The following is a 17,732-nucleotide window of genomic DNA, read 5'->3' on the forward strand; positions in this document are numbered from 1 at the left end:
CAAAAATGACCATTCAGTGTCTGCTAATTTCAGTGCACAGTGAACTTCAATCAGAAAAGCTGTTCAGGAGGACAAATGTGGGTCTGGACATCCATTGGAGTCTCCAAATGCACCTTTAATAACAAGCTGTACTGACACCAGTGAAGATCCTGGAGGTCTTCACAGATCCTCTGTGTCTTTAAACCTCCAATATCATCAACCCCCAGCCCACTCAGTGCCCTGCATCCTCCCTCTTGTAAAACAAGGTCATTACACAAAGAGTATGGGGGTCAAATACACCTGCTAGTAGCACTGTGATGTGGGGTTATTTTAAATGAAAGGACCTAGGTCTTGGGTCCAGGAGGACAGCAACCCTAATGTGCACACACCTTACAGCTGTGTAATGTATCATGCACAAAGCATGTGGATGGGGATGGTTTTAGATCCTGGAGGAAAGGTATTACCAAGATGGGCATTTTCCTTGAAAGAAAACCTGTAGATCTGTTTGGTGGGGATGATTGCTGGGGCAGGTGAAGTTGAGCGTGCCTGCACGGTAACGTGGCCATTACCCCAGCGCCTGCACTCAGTGGACACGTGCTCTCTTGCAAATTGTGGCTCGCACAAGGCAGATCTTGTAGAGATCAGAAGCTGGAGCATGAATCGGGGGAGCCTGACTGGAGGATGCCCCATGGGGGGAGGCTGGGACCCTACCACATCCTCGTTACCGCTGACCTTGGCACGAGCGCTGCCTGCTGATGGATCGGCTACGGAGCTGGACAAGACCCTGGGGAACCACTGTATTATCTATTATCGTCCCATCAGTGCCTCCCCTGACCCCTCCCAGCTCCGAATGCCACAGGCATCAGGGAGGGAATAAATCTCTGTCTGATACTGAGAGAGAGAAGAGAGCGAGAGCAGGAAAAAGGAGAGATGAAAAATGTCCTTTTTATGACTCTCACAACAAAGCTGGCCACATGATTCGTAGCAAACATTTCTCTGGGAAAAGGGAGGGAGAGAACGGGGGAGAATCAGCAAAAAAGCAGAGCTGCTTCTCTCCCCTGGAAGATGCCCACGGGGAATTAATAGAGGGGTATGGGTGACCTTTGAAGGTAAATATCCCAGGAAGGGAAAGGCCTCAAAGCTTCAGAAAGCTCACTTCAGTGTCTGATGCTGCCTTGTGAAATGCTCCATGCAGCACACGTCCACCATGAACGGAAAGCAGGGGCATAAGCAATCTGCCGTGCTAGAGGGAGCAGCAGGGCCAGAGCGTGATTAATAAGGCACTAATAGCAACCACAGCATTTGTGTTCATTTCTATGTGGGGTGATCCAGGAGAGCTCGTACTTGTGAGCCTGGGGAGAACTCCTGACCTTGGTGTCTTTAGGAGACAGAAGCCTTTAGCAGCACAGCCTGGGGCCTGAGGAAGGGTTGAAGATACGTTGCCAGAGCTTGGGAAGGCCCCTGCACGTTACCCACTGACAGCTGCGAGACCACAGCCGTGTTCCTGTGACGGCCACGGAGTTGTTTGGGCCTTATAATCCCTCGTGCTGCTGTTCCCAGGGAGGCAGCCCAGCCCTGAGGCTGCACGCTGGGCACTAGCTGTAATTCCAGAAGAGCTGCAACAGGGCGGTGCGTGCAAACCGGGAGGGTTTGCGTTGGTGTTCTGGGCACTGTCCCAGAGCATCGCCATCATCAGGCAGGGTGGCTGCAGCCACTTCCAGCGTGATGAGAAGGCGGCTTTGCTCTCTGGCCTTCTCAGCCGTGCTGTCTGTGCTGTGCCTTGGGCTAGGGAGCGACATGCAGGCTCTGTTCCTGTTGAAAAACCTCACTTTGCCTGAGATGTTTATCAAAGTGGACATTGCTGAAGGCAAGTGCGTGCTTGGAGTCATAGAAAAAGACCCGATGCCACTGCTCTCTTCTTCTGCCCCTAGAGAAGTCTGTATTTTAGCTTTGAGTGCCTTCCCGATTATCAGCACTAAGAACACAGTTGTACAGGGCTTAGAGTCCGAAAGCAGAAACAACTTAAATCCATTGACAACCAAGACATTTTTAACAGGGCAGGTCTTGCTGAACCTGGTCAGCTGCGACTAGGGACAGGCTTGGGCTGGGGAATGCTCACCAAAGCTGGTATCTTTAACTTGCCAGTGATGGAAAACTGTGTTAAATTCCCACTTTTACCAAAATGGCTGTAACAACTCCTTGATAATCCCAGTAATTTGATTTTGTCTATAACGTGCTTTTAAAGTAAAGGGATAAATACAATCAGTCTGCATAAAAGGTAGCTATTAAGGAGCAGGCAAGTTGTACAATAATAACTTTAAATTAAAAGCCCTTTCTGACTACTTCTGCTGTTGTGGGTCTGCAGATTTTCCTTAAAACTTTTGAAACGTGTCTAGACTTCTTACAGGCAGCCATTTAACCTCCGTTTATGAAGAAATAAAGCAAAATTGATGTTGATTTTGGTCTACATTGGGGGATACTTTTGCAACATAAAAGCCCTTTTGCCTGCAATTTGCAGAGCAGCCCTGTCACATCGGTGAGGGCTGATACTGATAAAGATAAAGCTTTATAGCTGGGGCATTTGCAGCTAACAGCAAGCTAATGCTACATTTTCATTTTGATGCAATTAATGTTAATGTCTGCTACGAAAATTGTCATTAAATACCATTTTAAAATCCATTCAATTTGCATATGCAAAGCCCATTTACTATCATGTAAAATACACGGTGCTGTTCATCATGTCTTTTCTCTAGAATTTGTAGCTGTTATTTTTCTGGTAGTGATTATTATCCAGCTCTTAAAGTGAAACCTAATGTCTAGTCCAGACCTGCACAGAGCAAGAAAACCCTCCATGTTCCAGCAGCATCAGAGCTGTTTTGGAGCCTCTTTCAGAGACTTTGAGCTGTTGTTTGGGCTGGAGTCACACTGACTATTCTGGACCACTGTGTTCTCCAGCCTTGCCTTGTGCTCCCATGGAGGACAGGCAGTGGAAGGACCTAGAAGTCAGTCTAAGGTGCCCATGTTCTCCCCTGCAGACCCCTTGTTGCACAATTCCCCATTAGAAAGCAGCACAGCAGGCAGTGGGAGCTGGTAATGTGAGAGGGACGTTAAATGGGTCACTTCTAAATGCTGTACCTGTTTGAACCTCAGGCAGGGCTCATGTATGCCCGATGCTTTTGTAAAAGTCTGTTGGGAGACGCTGTGATGCAAAAGACCTAACTTGGTACAAAGCCTTAAACATCCTGTTGCATTGCAAGGGATGAACGGGTGGGCTTGTGCCCTTCTAGAGGGGTTGCTGGGAGAGCAGCAGGTACCAGCTCCCCTCCAGCCCTTGGGAGGGAGCTCAAGCAAGCAGGAGAGCAGTGAAAATATTCTTTGCCTCCATCCTGCTGTACTTACCAGTTTCTGCCCAATGCAGGGCAATGAACTAACAAGTGGAAGAGAGTGGAATAAATAACTTTAACTGATTCTTAACTGCACCAGAGTATTTCAACCAGTGCTAACAGGTAGAAATGTTGTTGCTCTTATTTTCTGGCCCTGGGAAGCCATTATTCTGGCTTTACAACTCTTCATGTTCCTTTAAGTTAAAGGATTTGGCATTGAACATGTTTTTAAGAAGTTCCAAGCCCTTAGTTTCACAGGTGAAATGAGGATGTGTTGTGGCATGTAGATTAGATTTAGGAAGTTGATTATTGACACAGAGGTACAATCAGACATGGAAGTGATGCTGTGACTCAGTTGGAGTGCGTCCAAGTTCAGGACACTTATGCTTTGGGGACTGTGCTAGCTGAGATGTGAAGCAGATGTAGATGTGAGGGTAGGAAGGGATAATATTCTGAGAAGGTCCCCAAACTTTTGCCCTTACCGTGTTGTGATGCCATAAGTAAAGTCTGCAGGTAGTTTAGGAGGACATTTCTTGAAGTAACTATATTCATCATTTTTGCGCCGAATGTCCTTGGCCTTGTAGTACAAATTAAATTCATGCGCCGTGGTATAACCGGCCTTCAGAGCACCACGGTTCATGGTGATGAAGTCTCGGGGCATCTTCTGAGCTAAAACAGTCCTGGGCTTTACTGTGTTCCAGTGGCCTATTGCTGGAGAAGGAGGGAAATGAGAGGCAAAGAGAAAAAGATCAGGAACTTCATATAACTCCTATTTGGGGAGGCAGGCTGTTTGTGCACCATGCACAAGGGCCTTGCGTGACTTGCATATATTTTGTTATGGCTTCACTGTGGAGTGAACTTTGTATCCTATCCCACTGCATTTCATATGGAAACCTCTCCCATCTGAATCGGATGTCTTCTCACCCTCCACCCTGGCTTGCTCAGCAAGTCTGATTTCACAGGGGAACTGTCCATGAGAGGACAAAGTAGGAACTCCAACAAAGTTATGAAAGTGGACGTGTATCACCCTTTGCAGGTGCCATATCCCTCTCTGCTTGGGCTCTGTGTGATTCCGTATAAGTTTCCAATACAACAGAGAAACTTTACTGGACACCAAGCAATTTGGGTGATATTAATGAAAGTGGGTAAATGTTCTTTGCCTCCAGCTTCATAAGAGGCACTGAAGAGCACTGGGAAAGAGAGGAACATCCCTACTAGCATTAGGACTTTGTTGCAGGTCTGTATTTTAGTGGTGGTGTCATACCTTCAGGGACTCCTCCATCTGTCTTGTGGATGTACAGCCCATATGAAAAATCAAAGCCTGGCAGGGTGTAGCAGTTTCTCTGGGGTTTCCCCAGTTCTGCCTGTAGAAGAGTGAAGTTAAAGGAGAAGCATAAAGACCTTTCCTGTTAAGCTAAAGCCCCTCAAAATAAAAAACTTGTAACAGAACATGGCCACAAGTACCAGGAGAGGATGAACCAGAGGTTTGAATCCCACTGCCCAAGCGAGTACCACAGTGCAAAAGGAGAACTCTCAGCCATGAGGCTTCACCAGAGCTGAAGCCTAAGGGATGCTGAATTTCACACAAGTTTACATGAGTTATAAAGCAGCCTAGCCTTGATGGAAATAGGGATACTGACTCAGCATATATGGACTTGAAGTCTCCTTGTTTGGTTAATCTTTCTTTTGGCTGGGAGGCTCAGCCATGGTGTCTGCTGGGGAGACTCTGCAGCTAGTCTTAGCTTTCCTTTGAGTTATTTCCTTTCCAAGTTGTGCATCCTCCTAGAAAACTGATGTAAACTTCCCCAAGCACAATCACATTGCTGCACCTGTCTGGGAATAATCAAGACACAAGGCATGTTGCAGGGGGAGAATACAGGGGATGAAGAAGGGGGAGCAGAGCCTGGGGTTTATAGCGCAGAAAAGAACTTGAGCTCAGTAACCTCCTTTCTATTTAGTTTTAAAATGAACTCTTCCCTAGCCCATGTGTGTCCCAGCCTGGTGGTGTCTGTGGGATTAACTGACCTCCCCTCACCCCTTTGTCTCTACTCTCCCATCTCCATGGTGAAGTCACTGCAGGATGTGTGTGTCTTGAAACCTTATTGCTGCTTGAAAGGGAGGCAGTGGAGGAGGGAAGGGGTGAGAGCCTGGCAGCCTGGGTCTGTGTTCCTGCTAGGGGAAGCTGGAGCAGGGTCAGGCAACAAGTCCCCTGGAGACCTGAGGCATGGTGTGGGTGTTCTGGGATAGGTTATTTTCCATGGGAAGGGTGTTGGAGGAGCTAGAGGGTTGTAGGGGTTGGCAGATCTTGTTGGGAGAATGGAAGTGCTGAAACCTTACTCTAATGCTTCTCATGGATGAATTATTGAACATTAACATTAAGATGACCGTTATTACACTCCAGAGTGAACGCTCTCTGGATCAGGAGAACCTGAATCAAATGTAGCCTTTTCTGCAGGGACTGAGTGAAAAGAGTGAGACTGAAAATGAACCACCTCCAACTTGTCGCTATGGCAGGTTGAGGCTGTACAGTGGTCGATAAGGGACACTGCTTACTGAAGCTGCTTGCATAGGAACATCATCCAAACCCAAATTTATGTTCTGCTCTCAGCCAGCACCATGCAAATCCTGGCCAGGGTCTCAGAGCAGCCACAGCTCTCCTGTACACTGCCAGCCTGGTGGCCCCTTTCCAATGTGCTGTTGAAGGGTGCTCACCAAGTGTACATGATGCTGCCAAACAGCTTGAGCTGTTCTGCATCACTCTCAGCTCAGGCAAAACTCTCACTGAGCCAGTTTTGCCTGGAGAGCAAGGGCTAATTACCCCTGGCCAAAACAGGCATCTTTCCAGAGGGGTCTGTGTTGCGGTCTCTAAAATTGGCTCATAATTCCTCAAACTTTTTCAGCTAGAACCATTTTTTTGTGCATTTGGTTTGGAGTTTCTCAGCTCATCTCTATGTGCAGCTACACAGAAACTTAAAAGCACGCAGTGGCTGTGGCACCGGACTCCTCACCAGCGTGTCCAGGGGTGAGATCATGCCGGCTTGCTGGAGTGACCTGTCCATGTTGTGACATGTCTGCTCCTTCACAGATGCTGGTAAGCTGGCTGTCAGCTTTGCCAGTTTGTGACCATTGGGCCTGTGAACCAGTACAGTGATGCTTTCAAGTAAATCCAGGGTCTTGCTTCTCAGGTTTGGGAGGGAGGTGCTTCATCTTGGTCCCGTTAAATCCATGCACTTGTGATGCTATAAGGCAGGTGTGGTATTCCCGTGACTCTCAGGAGCACAAGTTCACCAGAAAATGAATTTTCTGGATGGACTTGCTAAGGTCCTTTGATAGACTTGAAAACCCCAACAGGCTCCTTGCCTTGTGCGAAGCTACGGATTCTTTGTTGTAAAAAGACCCTTTTGAAAGCAATCGACTTAGCTGCCTGATACAACCTGTGCATAACATGGCTGCATTCCCCCAGCTGCCTCCTGTGAACCACTAGCAGAGGAAGGGACTGTCCCTTGCAGATGTGTCCAGCACCTACTACGATGGGAGTGAGCAGGCTTTTAGTGCTACTGCAACTGAAATACCACACGGCAGTGCTAAACCATATGTGCATGCTGTGTGTGAGTTAGGGAAGCTCGCTCAAGGCATATAAACTGGTGCCAGGGATGATAAAGTAGCTTTCGTTGCTGATCTATTTCTCCTGTATTTACAGGCATTTGTATGCTAGCTATTTTTAGATTAGTTGTCACTGATATACAAGGGAAATGGTGTAACGTTACTCAGATGCATGAGAAAAAGCTTTTTCCAGGGATCATGTTCCGATATAGGATCAGCTAAGTGAGGTCAGAAATCTGCTATGACGGCGAAGGTGTGGCAGATGGGAGAAAATTGCTGAGAAACTGCAGGAAAGGAGAGAGGTTTGTAACCTGTGGCAAAGCTGCTTCCAGAGCTTTGAATGCAGAACTCTGTAGAATGGAAGAAATGATGGGATTTAAAGATTCTTTTTTGTAGAACACCTGAAGTTAACACAGTTGGGTGTTTACTCCATCGCAAAATGAGTGCATGCTGTTTCCTTTTATGATCAGGTGGCATTTTACAGTCACTTTGCACTGAATAAATAAAGCTGAAGGTGCTGGATAATTAATTAAAAAAAAAAAAAAAAACAAACAACAAATCTGGTCCAATATGTTGAACACAGAGAAAACCTGTGCTTGAAGAAAATCAATGGACTCGGAGGACTCTGGTTGTCTGCCAACATCTTTAACCCACAAAAGCAAAGAAGGGGAATGAGTTAGCCAGAATGAATCTTCCTCAGTACAGTCCAAGATTACAGCCTTTCTCATTCACAAATTAGCAAAATGCTGTTGCAACCTCATGGGCTGGTTTAATTTGTTTGTCCTGGGGCATTGTAGGTGTGCTGTGTCACAAAGTGGTGGGGAGAGCAAGTCAAAGTTGATGCAGAAGGTCCTTTTTACTTCCCCAGCTCCAGCACGGTTTCTGTGTTCAGGTTTAGCTTGTCACAAAGCTGCTTGGCTGGAATACAGATCTGTCTGACAGCTGTGCCCATCAGCAGACAACTTCATTAAACCTCATTAAGATGTCATTTCTCTGCCTTATTTCCCACCTCTTGGCTCTAATTAAAACCGTCTCTCTCTGCATCCCAGGCGGTCCTAATTTTCTCTGGGTACCTTCTGCAAGTTTTCTCCCTTTACAACCTCAGTGAGGGAAATCCGGCATCTTAAATACTGTTTATCCAGCCCATTCGGAAAAGAGAACTCTAGACTTTTTCCTGAAGCATTCCCAAAGCATCCTGCAGAGATCATCACCTCCTCCCAGGGCTGCAAGAGATGTGTGCTGAGGCTTTGTTTGCGCTCTCAAACTGTCTTTAAGGACTCATCTCATGCATTCCTCCTTTCCCCTTGGACATGATAATTTTCATGGTTGAAGCAGGTGTGTCTCAACTGGGTTTGGAGGGTGCCATGCTCAGACTGGCTGCAGGGCAGCAGCGGAGGTGTTTGATCGGTGGGGATACCCTGGTCGGCTGAAGAGCAAACAGTGTTGGGTGGAGTGAGCTCCCTGGCCTTTGACAGGTAGTTTCAGATCTGTGCATCACCGGGTTTGAGCCCTGTTTTTTTATTTGAGTGTCTAATGGTGTTGGAAAATTTTTGTTATAGGAAGAGGGAGGCTCAGAAATGTGTCTGTTTATAAGAGGTGGGTGCATTGCAGAGGTGTAAGAAAGTACAGAACTTTTAAGGATTTCAGGTTTTGTTGCAAGACTTATTTGTGTTTCATCCCCTGGTATTTACGGCTCATCAGCACATATTGCAACAATTTTCTAAAGATGACTGAGACCGCGAGAGGGGTAGGAGACATGTCAATGTGGAGCGGTACAGTGAGGGATGGAGGCATGGATTTTTAATCCCTGTGTCTGAGGCAGCTCTTCACTGGGAGGGGATGCTGGGCAAATCTGTGAATCCTCTCTGCTTGGACTCAGCCAGGGCTGCCCTGTCCCCTCCTCGATGGCTCTGTCCTGCAGATGCCTGCAAACCCCATGCCAGTGCATTTTCAGCCTGCCAGGCCCTGCTTCCTTCCCTACCTTCTGTTCCCCTTTTCATTACACCCCCTTGTACAGTAAAGCCTCCCGTCACGCTGCCATTACTATTATTATTGCAGATTTACTGCACTTGCAGAGTGAAGTGATTGCGGTGACAAGGCCCAGCATTTTTCCCTCCTTCCCCCCGCGACAGCTTGAAATCAAGCCCTTCATTTGCATTTACATGATCTTGCTGTGCAGCTTATGAGATCGGGAGATTTATTTGCTACTTAGCTTGATGTTTGATTACACTCTAAGAAGGCAGTGAGCTACAAAGTGCAGGGATACATCAGAACTGAGCTACTGAAAGCCTCTGGGGGACAGTAACTCAACATCAGGTTTAGGTAGATGAGAAAGGGAATGTTCAGTGTTTTGAAAAAGGCAAATTTGATCAGACTTTTTATAAAGGTGGAGGGGAAAAAAACTTACTTTCCCTCTCTCACAAAAAATGGTTGGGAAAACAAGAATGTTGTTATACAGACACACCTGAAAATCTGGATTTGTTGGTGCAGAAGAAATCCTAGCAGGGGCTGGTGGCTGCTGGGCTGCCTGCCGCTAACTGCTTGTAACTTCCACTCCCAAGAAGATTATTAATAATAAGTTGGCACTTATCTTTGAAGATTTTCATAAAGTCAAAGGAAGTTTTGCTTGATGGAGGACTACAAAATCTGGCCCTGATTTATTAAGCTTAAAAACATGCCACTGAGCATTAACCCTGCTGTAATACTGGGGAAACTGAGGCAGGGAATTAATGTGCCCATGCAGGACAGCAAAAGGAATGGTGTTTGGGTTGGGGAGAGAAATGGATCAATCTGGTACCCTGCTGTGTTCAGAGTGGGAGACCAAATTATTGGTGTCCCACAGTGGTGTGAGAATCTTCCAGAGAAAAGAGTGATGGTTGGGCAAACCGCTGCTCTCAGTCAGGAACGGTAAAGCTCGAGGATCTTACTGTGAGTTTAATTCCTTTCACTGCAAATTCCCCAGATAGGGTAGAGACACTGCTAACCCGGAGCATGTCTGCACTAACCTGTGCTCCTGACTGACCTGCGCTGGGAGCCGTGGCCTTATTAGATACAAGTGTCAGGTCTAAATTTGAAAGATTTTCCCCTTTAGAAGCTACATTTCACGTAACGCTGGCATCGGAGGACTGCGAGGATGAGTGGGACACAGGCACCCCCCTCACTGGGTTAGATACGGCGGTTTGATAAGGCAGATGGTACTTCCAGCCCAGGGCTCTACCTCCCCAAACCGGGCACCAGCCTGCCCCTTCCCATCTCCTCTGCTCGCGGCGGGGCTGGAGCACCAACAGCTGAGGGCCACGCACGCAGGTCCCCGGCACAGAAACCGTTATCTAAGGGAAGACATCCGCTGTCTGGTACAGTAGCTTTGCTTGCAAACTATCTGTACTTAGCTTTTAGTCTTGAAAATTGCCACGAGATATGCTATTACAATTAATCATTGAAGACTTAAGAAAGAGTATACCCCATTACATAAAAGACTCCAGTGATGATCTTTATCCAACTTGTAAAATGGGCAGACTTGATGCGACTGAATAATTTTCCTCTCATCTGCACAAAATCATGAATGCAAGTCATACTTTGAGACTGAAGTGAACACTGCGAGACCAGCCTATAATTACCAAAACAGAAAAAAAGAACAGCATTTTCTAATGAATGACAAGCCACTAGGTGGAAATCTAATTTGGTCTAATTAAGCAGCCTTTGTGAGGATTTGTCTTTAGATGAAAAGAGGGAGCCAAAGAGATCTAAATGCAAATGAACTCTATCATTTTGGTTTTAAAGGGCCAGACAGATATGAAAGTATTTGTGTACACAATACTTTAATTTGTCTTCATGGGTGTATTCACCTTCTAGTTTTCTGTTGACAAATCCTGTTTGCCCCAAAATTCTGGGACTCTGAATACTAGTCACTCTTTACTGAGTTAGAAGATAATGTGCTGTTATAGGGATGATTTTAGCAGTAGGGTATCAAAACTGTTAAAATTGCCTTTCCCCATAACAGGGCTGCTTCTTTCTGCTCTTTGAAAATGGTTCTGGAAAAAAAAGGATGCTTTTTGCTAGGGAGTCAGATCCCAAGTCTGCTGCTGTCGGTGTGTGGCACCATATAACTCTCAGGTCTTTGGGGGCACCTGCTGGACCCTGAGCTCCTCCTCGGCGCCTCTGTGTCAGTATGAATTACTTCAGCACTGATAAATCACCAACACCTTGCCCAGTTGTGCTATTTCTGCTGATTCTGCCGACAGTCTCAACGCTGGAAGCAGGAGCCCAGGTACAGCCCCAAAGGCTGAGACTCACAGAGGTGTTTGACTATAATTGAGATGGAAATATTGAAAATGATCTTCTCCTGCTCTACTAAATCTGCTCCTGACTTTAAGATAAATTTGTGTCTGTGTAAGGTTTTGTGCCAGCATTGAAGGTCAAAGAAGCGTATGTGTTTCTGTACTGGGTGTCACAGCTTGTGAAGTTCACATCAGCCTCTGCTCACTTGCAAGCCCGACGAAGCGGTGTGGTCTGTAGTCATAAGAAAAAGCTGCTGGCAGGAAGGACGGGTTATTTGGGCTAAATGAAGATGGGTGCAGTTTACAGCTACTGCTAGACTGAGGTCTTGCCTGTGCCTGATCTACCTTGAACTACAACTGCCATTTGACTCTAAAAGGCAGAATGACCCTGGGAGAGATTTGAGGACACGTGGGGACAATGGCAGAGAGGCTTGGTACAGCATGGGGTGGCCCTGCAGCAGCTGAACAGAGAGAGGTATCCAAGTCCTTGCTCTCCCCATAGGCAACACCAGGGAAAAAATGGAGAGTGTATGGACAAATCAGGGCGGGAAAAGCGGTGGAATAATTCTGTCTTAATGGCAGCAGTTCTGGGAGCTTGGAGGAGAACACAGACAGAATAGTGCATGACACCTTGGCAAAAAAAAAAGCTATTTTACCATCTTTGCATTTGACTCCCCAGAGAGACGTGGAGCCTCTAGAGGGTAGCTGGAAGGGGTGTAGTGGGGTTGTAATTTCCCAGAAAAACACAGCTTTGGGATACCTGCTGTGTTGCAAACCCTGAAGTCATATTCTGCCAGGGAATGCTTTTGCTTGGTGTCCGTTGGCTTCAGTGGGAGCACTGAGGTTTAGCTGAGAGCAGGATGTGGATTATTTGAGGATGAGAAAGAACATTCTCTAAATGTTAAAACGATGGGACGATGTCTTTTAAAAAAAAGTTTCTGTCCCCTCCCAGCAGTTATGACCTTTTCTCTGTTTCATCCTTAGTAATATCTGTTCTATAAACCTCCCCATCTGCTACTTCAAGAAAAATCTCCTTATGTTCTTGAGGCCAGATGTTGTCCCAGATTACGTCCAGCACAACTCAATTTAGTGAAGCTGCTGTTTACACTGTGTAACTTGCTGCTGGCTCCTTCAACTCCATACAGGTAGTTTTAATTTCTTCCTCCTGAATATCTTTGGGTATTATAGAACATATTAGGTTAAATGCCTAATATGCATCCATATAAGCCAGCACAGCCTCCATATAGGCTACAATGACATTAAAGGAATTGAATGCAAGTGAGAATTTGACTGTGGGCCTTCTTGAGCAGACTGACTATGGCCACATTCCCTGTACAGCAAAATAGTTCCCCTGTGGCACAGACCTCTGATTCTTAGGGCCAAATTCAGTCCCCGTCTGCAACTGAGATGCTGACTGCCTTGAGAGCTGCCTGTTATTTCACAGCAGAATTTACCTGAAGTCAATACACTTGTGGTACCTCCTAGAACAAAATATTAAAATATTTCAGACTAACAGACAACTTGTTAAATTTGGGCAAACCTCCGGTTCAGGAATCTCTTGGCTTTCACTCAAGGAGAAACCTTAATCTCTGATCACAGATGCAGGAATTCACCAACTTCAGTCACCTCATGTACAGAGTAATCTCCAATTTCATTAGAGAATAGATAAAGTTTTTGCTGTTAAAAAAAGGATGCTGTTTCTTTAATGTAATAAAACCTCAGCAGGACAGAACGTCTTTACTAGACTATTCCCCACTATTCCCACAAGAAATCAAATATAATCCTATTTAAGAAGCTTTAAATAATTTTGAGCTTTCATATTGACTTATTAAAATGCAGCTTAAAAAACGCCTTCCTTGCAATCCCTTTACAAGGGTCAGGGATATAAAATTTGAAGAAATATGATTAGTAGATCAGTTGGAAAGATATATGCAGCAGCTTCCAATTTTTTTATTCAAAATGCCCTTTTAGAAGAAAAGGTGATTCTATAAAAAGTGGCACCATCTTACCAGAGGAATCTTATCCTGGGGTTTCCAGTCCTATCTCCTGCAGTCACTACCCAACACATCTGCCAGGTTTGTCCTAGACCTAAAGAGCTCTTGCAGCTGAGACAGAAGAGTTGGTTTCTGTGTCCTCATACTCCAGCAGAATAGAGGCTTCTCAGGCTCTAAGCACAGAAGCTGCCAGTAGCATTTGTGGTCATTCTTTGCTCAGTGCAGAAGACAAAGTGATGGTAATAGAGACGCAAATATGGCACAGAGGGCAGAGCCATTGCAGAGTGGTGAGCACAGGTACAGTTTGGCCCACAGAGCCTTTCTTTTTCCACCTGGAAAATTTGAGGGATGAAGAGCTCCTGTGACTGTTCAGATGTGGTTTGGACTGGGATGAATCCCTTTTTCACTTTCTAAATGCTGTGTGTTGGAATAGAAAATTATAGGATGAAACCGGGATCCTGCTGTGCTGACTTGAACTCTCTGCAGGGTGAGCTGCACCTTATCCAAGCAACTGCTACAGACTCCACCAGCGCGTCCTGAGGGGTCCAAGCAGAAATCTCCTTCCAGCAGATTTCAGTCCAGTTGCCCATGTTCAGCCCTATTGATATGGGAAGAACTGGGATTGTAACCCAGAGCATTTTGGGGCACATTGCTAGAAAAATTAACTGGAAGGTGCTAAGCAGAGAAAATTGAGTCAGTTACAGGTTGTCCTGAGCTTCCACTCCACAGTTCTCCTGGGATTAGCAGGGTTGTATGGATGTAAATGATGAGACAATTTGACCCCAGCTCTTGAAGTATATTAAATACAATGAAGACCCAAATTGTGCTGTCAGTTAGACAGAACTCCCATTAAGCACAGAGGGTCTTGTGCTAATGCAAGAATCTGCCTGAATCATTTGCTCTGTCCTACAGCAAAATGTATTCAACATGCTGAAATTTAACTGCAAAACCTAGTGAGCAAAATCACGCCCTGCCCATTACATTTACAGCCCGTTACTGTGAAATCCTAATGTGTCAGACTTTCTCTGGGAAATAAGGTAACTAATAACTTTACTCCTGCCTAAGGCTGGACTTTGGTCAAGGCTGTCAAGGCTTCTACGATTTTCATGTGTTTTTGAAAAAATATCCATGATTTTGACATGTTGGGACTTCTGTGTGTGAGCAAGTAGGGAGCTGTAATAGCTGAACTTCCCTGAGAGCTGCAGTGCTCAACCTTGGGCTCTCTGCAAGACAAACACCAAAGGGTCCTCAGCCCACTAGTTCCTTTATGTCTTCAACTCCCAGAGAAGTCAGTGGCAGTCAGATGTGATTGACTGCTGGCAGGATCTTACCCAGAGTTTTTTTCCTGTGGCAGAAAAAGAAGCAGTGACACCAAAGGCGAGACCAGCAAACACTGGAGAGAGCCTTAGTCCCCCAAGCAGTTGTCATAAGGTTTTTCCTAATTTTCTACATTTATGACAATAATCATGAAACTGGGCTGAAATAGCACTGGGAAGTTGCTGCCAATGGTTAAAAACTACTGTTGCCTATGGGTTGATCTTATTAACGGTACTAAAAACATGACAAAAGTCATCTGGCTTACAGATTGGTGCTTGTTATCTTTGAAATATATATATATTTCTAAAATTCCCCATAATGCTACAGCTGATTCCCTCATTGCTTTCCCCACCAAATTTTCTCAGTACAATTTCAGCTCGACTTTGTTCTACTCTTTTTCTCTCCAGTCCTATATTTTTTTGAAAGGGTAGAACACAAGGGGTCAGATACTGCTCAGGTGACGTACACGACACGAGCAGCCCAATTGCTTTCAAAGGGGCTACCTTGTGAGGCAACCAAGATTTGGCTCAGAAAAGTCACTTCATAATTGCATCATGTTTGCTAAATCAGATGTTTTATGCACTTAAGAATTCTCTATGTTCCCTTCGTGCTCAACCATTACAAAAAGCTCCTGCTCTGCTGGAATTCTGACCCATATTTTCCCTGCTGCAGTCCAAATTTGGTTGCTAAAAGGTAAAGAAAAAAAAAAAATCTCTGTCTCATCACATCTCTCCCAACCCCTGTTCAGCTGCTGTGGTATTTTCCTTCATTATGCTGCTGCCTCAGACTGTAAACCTCTCTAATTTCCTACATCGCAGCTATTTATTTAAATGCTAACTCGCATTATGAAGTGATAATCCACAAGCGCAGGAGATAATTTATGAAGCATTTAAATTAAGAGGAGCAGCTAATTGGGAGCATGTGTCTTATAAGCCTTGCTAACACCAGAAAACTACAAATTAGGGAGAAAATGGAAGATATTTTTATCTTGCTTTTTTCTTTTGTAATGCACTGAGGAAAAATATTACCATACATCACACAAACACTGCTGTTCACAGAAGTCTTCTTTTCTGTTGTTCGCTTCATAGTTAGTCTAACACACAACGCTCTCGTTATTACAAATTCCTCATTATAACACACAAAATAATCTTTGCTCTCGGGGAAGGTGGAATGAGGTGGGGTTTTCTGTCTCCAAATAAAGTGGAATAAATTTTCCACGAAAGGTCCTCTTCTTGGCTACACACATTAATTTAAAAGAGCAAAGACTCCCTTGTTATATAGGGATGTTAAAGTGCATTTAATTTAGGACTGCATTGTGCTGTAAGAGTTTTATAGCTTTTTGTTGAAATGAGAATGAGCATAAATGGCTGTGAAACAGGGAAAAGCAAATGTGCTGTGGCCACTGAGCTGGAGGGAATGCATTTCAGATGCTCTGTTCAGACTTTGGCACCAAAGCCACAAACTTTGTTTTCACTGTGGCTTTGCGGTGGTTTGAATAAAGACTGACACAGACTTGAATCTGAACAGCAATGTGCCCCACCATGTGCAATTCCTGGGATACAGCTGTATGACAGATACGGCTCATTAAATGCTGCTGGGATGGGCTGATGGGGAAAGGAGGTTTTTGACACACAGGCCAAGACAGCAGCACTGGGGAAGATGATAACCGTCCCCGGTCTGAAGTTCATGATCATGCACCAGATTCCCTGGGTTTGCTCTTGGAGGCTGTTGCCTCAACGGGGAAGGTGAAGCGCTGGGTGTCCTCAGGAGGCAGCTGCTTTTGCCTGTAAGTGTAACGCCCCTTCTGTTGCTTTTTTGGAGGTTGGTGCTTTGATCAGAGGAAACGCCTGGGATGTTCTCCCGTAGGGGCATGAGGGTTTCTCTGCATTCTCCAAAGAGCATTCTGGGCACCCAGAGGATTGCATTAACACAGTTCAGAGGGAACACATGGGATGTAGAGAGTGAAGCTGACAGTAAGGACCACCTTAATATACAGCCCTCTCCCAGCCATCAGCAACCACTTTAGAGTAGTTTTCAGTACAGTTGTGTGAGTTCTTTAGTTAGGATCCTCCTTTACTAGGCAACCAATTCTTGTGGGTCCCTTGTGTGGTTACTTGAGACAGATTCGCTGCTAGAATAAAATATTGTGTGCACACCTTGCCTTGCAGGGTGCTTGGGAACTGCAGCGAGATCCTTGCACGGAGGATGCTCTGGAAGTGTGTGTGTGTGAATTCATCCCCTACACGTAACTGCATATGTGTGCACTGCATGTCTAGAAAATACCTCGCTTTAATCTTTGCATTCCTGTTTCTGCTCTTACAAATCTCCCTTTACATATATCCTGTCAAAAGCAGTCAGCAAACAGGCTCTGGCATTACTGGAGTTGCTCCTCGATTCGAAGGAAACCATAAATCTGAAACTTCAATCATATCTTTATGATCATTCAGCAAACAGAGATGGAGGATTTATTCAACATGGGATAGCAAAGGGGAAACTGCAGGGGGTTATTGCAGGAGATATTGGTTTAGCTAAGGCAGAACTGCTCCCTCGGGCCTCTCTACGGCCGAGCCAATGAACAATGGCACCAATGACAATAACAAGGCAATTATGGGGAAGAGGGTGAGGAGGGGGTAATGCTTTGTTAAAGATAGAGGTAAGATTCCAGCATGGTGTCTCTTTTGTGTGCTTTTGAAACTAAAGGATGGTGTGTCTGCCTGGGGTGGTCTTATTAGGAGCTGGTGATCCTAAAAACACAGCAAATGCTTCAGAGAGCCTGTAGATTGTATGTGACTGTGCTGCTCTTAGGAGGTTATGAAGATTTCCTCCCAGATTAAATAGGGCTGGCAATAGGTTCCCCTGATCCATGCTGCACCCCAGGGCAGGAGATAAATACCTAAACCTCTGCTGACAGAGGTTTGTCTCTCTGGCTGTATGATGATGATGTTGGGTTACCTGGGAGGGAACTCAGGGGACCTCTCCTTGCTGAGGGGACGCTCAGACCTTCACCCCAGGCTGGCCACAGTATCGTGCCACAAAAGCTACAACAGCCCTTCCACCAACTTGACTTGGAAAGGCTGTTTTGAGATTGCTCAGTAACCTGGTACCCAGCCTTGCACTACTCCCAACTTCATATTTTAGATTATTTTTTTTAATAGGTGTAGCCAACTTTCAAAAGCCTG

At 45.4% G+C, this 17,732-nt stretch overlaps 1 protein-coding gene across 1 annotated transcript in view; it reads right to left on the minus strand.

Moving 5' to 3' along the window:
* Window positions 1-17,732, minus strand: part of CFAP77 (cilia and flagella associated protein 77) — a 61,760-nt gene that overhangs the window by 20,312 nt on the left and 23,716 nt on the right. Inside the window, exons 2-3 of the mRNA XM_033012073.2 lie at window positions 4,627-4,726; window positions 3,845-4,073 (exon numbers count right to left, since the gene is read on the minus strand). Coding sequence (XP_032867964.2) covers window positions 3,845-4,073; window positions 4,627-4,726 — 329 coding nt within the window. The remainder of the gene's footprint in view (window positions 1-3,844; window positions 4,074-4,626; window positions 4,727-17,732) is intronic.

Source organism: Tyto alba, unplaced genomic scaffold (assembly GCF_018691265.1).
Source record: "Tyto alba isolate M040663 unplaced genomic scaffold, T.alba_DEE_v4.0 Super-Scaffold_11, whole genome shotgun sequence".
In the NCBI taxonomy this organism is placed as follows: domain Eukaryota; kingdom Metazoa; phylum Chordata; class Aves; order Strigiformes; family Tytonidae; genus Tyto; species Tyto alba.